This window comes from Athene cunicularia, unplaced genomic scaffold (genome assembly GCF_003259725.1).
Source record: "Athene cunicularia isolate RWA unplaced genomic scaffold, athCun1 chrLGE22_part1, whole genome shotgun sequence".
In the NCBI taxonomy this organism is placed as follows: Eukaryota; Metazoa; Chordata; class Aves; order Strigiformes; family Strigidae; genus Athene; species Athene cunicularia.
In genome coordinates, this window is record NW_020799534.1 from 595555 (window position 1) to 599258 (window position 3704).

The 3704-nt window shown below is 51.4% G+C and overlaps 3 protein-coding genes across 3 annotated transcripts in view; 2 read left to right on the plus strand and 1 right to left on the minus strand.

Annotated features, from left to right (window-relative positions):
* BIN2 (bridging integrator 2) overlaps positions 1-440 on the plus strand; it is a 3171-nt gene extending 2731 nt beyond the window's left edge. Inside the window, exon 8 of the mRNA XM_026867624.1 lies at positions 410-440. Within this exon, the coding sequence (XP_026723425.1) occupies positions 410-440 (31 nt within the window). The remainder of the gene's footprint in view (positions 1-409) is intronic.
* Positions 441-833: 393 nt separating this feature from the next.
* On the plus strand, positions 834-2039 carry SMAGP (small cell adhesion glycoprotein). The gene is made up of 3 exons (XM_026867637.1): positions 834-1210; positions 1352-1429; positions 1524-2039. The coding sequence occupies exons 1-3, from the start codon at positions 1180-1182 to the stop codon at positions 1694-1696; spliced, it is 282 nt and encodes a 93-aa protein (XP_026723438.1). The 5' UTR covers positions 834-1179; the 3' UTR covers positions 1697-2039.
* A 1165-nt stretch (positions 2040-3204) lies between these two features.
* Positions 3205-3704, minus strand: part of DAZAP2 (DAZ associated protein 2) — a 3848-nt gene continuing 3348 nt past the window's right edge. Inside the window, exon 5 of the mRNA XM_026867625.1 lies at positions 3205-3704. This exon is cut by the window's right edge and continues 1 nt beyond it. The gene's annotated coding sequence lies outside the window, so the exon portion shown is untranslated.

A 3704-nucleotide genomic window follows, 5' to 3' on the forward strand; every position in this document is an offset into this window, starting at 1 on the left:
GGGGAAATTTCCCCCTTTTTTTTTTTTTTCTCTGAAGCCACCCAGGCAGCAGCTGCCGCTCTGTGGGAAGGTTGTGGTTGGCTTTGGAAAGGTCGTGTAGCTCAATACCCAGACATCGCTGCCGGGGAAGCCCAGTGAGCTTTAAAGGAAAGCCGGGTTTAATGCAAAGCTGGGTTTAAATCAAAGCTGGGTTTAATACAAAGCTGGGTTTAATGAGTTGGTGGCTTGTGACAGCATGAGCTTGAGCCTAGGGGGAAGTTGTCGTGCTTGGTGAGAGCTGCTGGTCCCTGTTCCTGGCTGGTGGGAGGAGGGGGTCCCACGACCGTCCACGCACGCTGCTGGGAAGGGGGAAAACTGTTTTCCCAAATTCCTGTGACTCTGTAAAGCCCGAATGTTTGCACTCTGGTAGCACAGCTGAAAAGCAAAACCTGTTGTTGTAAGGGATGTTTTGCAAACACCCGATAGCGCTGTGAGTCACAAGGGCACAGTGGGACAACCAGGGCAGGGCCAGATCCTGAGACATTCACCCTGTTTTCCAAAACCCGGGAGGTCGTCGGCAGGGTTAGCATCGCCCTCTCCTCGGGAGGTGCATCAGCACAGCCACGCTCCCGACTCCCCGCTCCTGGCCCGTGTCTCCATTCCCGCAGTTAAACTTCCTCTTTTTTTTAAAAAAAAAAAAAAAAAAAAAATTCCTCTTTTTTTAAAAAAAAAAAAAAAAAAAAAATTATTTGCTCCTGACATCTAGCGGCACATCCCCGCAGAGGCGCTGAGTCACTCGCGCCCCAGCGCCTGAGCCACTGCAGAACATTTTTTGGAGGCATCACAAAGGTCCATCCACCTCGGGCAGAGCCGCCGAGGGCGCTTTAGGGGCTGCGGGCAAATCGTGACGGCTGCAGCATCACCCTCGGGCCCCGACCAGAGGATCTGCAAAGTCTGAGAGCAAATTGCAGAGTCGGCGGCTGGTTTTTTCCTGCCTTCACCGGCTTCGCTGCCTTCCCGCGAGCCCGGCATGCCCCGGCCCGCTCCTCACCATCAGCCCGAATAAAACCTTTGCTTTGACGAGTGTTGCACTCACGGCTGTGCCTTTTGGCGGTTGCATGTGAATTTAGCATTTTTATTCCTTTTTTTTTTGGTAGTTCTGAAGGGACCCCAGACCTTCGCCTGGAAGGAGCCGATGCGATGGAAGGAGATCAGCCCCCTCTGACTGCAGGTGAGCGCCCCGGGACAGCTTTGTCCCCTACAAGACCTTGCCCGGGGCCACCACCTGCCCCACCCAGCTAAGCCTGGCTCAGAGCTGGGTCAGGACCAGCCTCGCTCACCTCCTCTCTCCTTCTCTCCTGGGTTGATGAAGGAGAGCTGACAACCCCCTTCCTGAAGAAGGCTCACACCCCACCGCTCCATGAGGACGCCAACACTGTGGTCATCGCAGGTAGGGGCTCTCCTCGCCGGAGCCACCCCGGCTACCGAGGAGCAGCTCGGTCCTGGCCACTCAGGGCTAAACCCTGCTCCTCTCTCCCCGGCAGTTGTCATCACCCTGGTGTTCCTCACGCTGCTGACAGTGCTGGTGGTGATCATCATCTACCTGTACAGAAACAAGGGCAGCTACCTCACCTACGAGCAGCCGGCGGCAGAGACCGACATGTCGGTGCAGATGGAGGATGCTCCATCCAAGGAGAAAGAAGAATATTTTATCTAAGCCACCAGGCCCAGACACACCTCTCTGGTGCACTCAAGTCCAAGGTGCCTAAATTTCCTGGAGTTGGGAACCTACAAGCTGCTTCTTTTTTTTTTTTCCTTAATTTATTAAGCCAACCACAGAAGGAAAAATAAAAAAAAGTGCGTGGCAGAACTTTGCCCGTGGCAGAGCCAGGGCAGGGGGTACTGCAGCAGGAGTGGAACAGGCACGGCCACACTCCAGCTGCTCGCACCCACCCAGCTCCTCCCTTTGGTGCTTTCTAATACAGCCCAGTGCAAAACGCTCCAAGAGTGGCTCTTTTCTTTCTCCTTGTCTCACACAATTAAGTTATTCTGTCAATGATTTAGGGGTGGGGTAATTAGCATGGCTAATTTGGAGGCTCCACTTAAGCACGCACCTAAAACAGGCTGATGGGTCACGCGAGTGGCAGAAAGCCCCATGGTAGCCCCCAAAGGTGGGAAGCTGGTCCCGGCACCAAGAGGCGCCTGAGCTCGGGGGGCTCGGGGAAAGGGGCGGCGGAGCAGGTTTCCTTCCTCAGCAGAGGTGGCTCTGGCACCCCCACACCGGCCCAGACACTGCCTCTGCTCTGCACAAAGACGGGGCGAGGAGCAGTTCCAGACATTGCCCCTCCACTCCCTTCTCAAGGGCAGTTCCTCCTTTAAATCAAACCCCCCAAAAAAACCCAAAATCCAGAACACCAAACGCAAAACAAAGGAGGAAGTTTACAAAATAGCAGCAAAGAGGAAATAAGTGAAGAAACCCTACGGCTTGCAATGGGCAGGAGCCAAGGGGTTTTATTTGAGGTCTAATGCAAATTTGCTACTTTATTCAAATTTTCAAAATAGTCTTTATTCTACTTTTTTTTTTAGTATAAAAAAATCCACAAGTTAAGTGCACCACAGTGTATACAGAGAGAGACGTAATGCTGAACTTTCATAACAGTCAGTTGGATGGTTAAACACAACATATACAAGACACAGATTTAGATTAAACTGAAACCTCAAGATAAAATATATTTGAATCTGAGATAATTTTCTTCATAAAACAAAACAAAAAAACCCAAAACATTGAGGATCCCTGAAATATTCTTCTTAACTCTAATAAGACTTCATTACACCCAAGTCATTTTTAAAGTATGCATTCATAAAACAACCCATTAACCAAGTTAATTTGTGTGTTGATTGACAGTTGCTACACACCCTTGGACAGATGGTAACCAGCCTCTCTGTTTGAACAACAGCCTTAAGGAGTTTTGGTGTCAAGACACCAGGTTGAGTTTAAAAAAAAAAAGGAGTTTGTTTATTAAGCGTCATTCTAAAAGCTTAGTTAGCATTGAATGAAATGTTCAAACATGAGTTGCATTGTGTTTCTGGCACCAAAGCATGGCTTTGATTAGATCTAATGTGCAAAGAAATCCAAGATTTCTTGGAGTGTATAAAAAAAATCCCATGATACACGCCAGCTGCAAACCTTCCTGGAGGAAACCGAGGGGCGAATGTGAGCATGGGGGTGCCCTCCCCACCGCTGGGAAGGGAAGTTTTGCTTTGCTTTTCTATCCAGCGCCTCGCCTGGACGGAAGGGAAACGCGGGTGGTTGGGCTCTGGGTCCAGGGGACCGGTACGAGCGCCGAGGGACGGCGAACACGGCCCCGCTGCCCGGCCCCCCCAAGCCGGCGGACAGGGAGCCCGTTAATAAAGCTCAGCGCTGCGGTGTTACTCCGGCGAAATGAAAGGAAGAAGCAGGGCTGCTGCGCTCACATTCATTTCGGGAATTAATTCCCCCCCTCCCCGCCCGAACAGAGGCGCCGCTCTCACTAACAGGGTTTCTTGTTTCGCTTGGAAGCGCCTGCGGGGCCGGGCACCGCACCAGGAAGACACCTCACCGCTGTGTGTCTGATCTGCAACTTCAGGTTAATATGGACTAAAGCAGTTACATCGTGAGAAGTGCTGACAGTATGTGATGTCTTTCCTTACACAAATGTAGCCCCCCCCCTCTCCCCCCTTCCCCC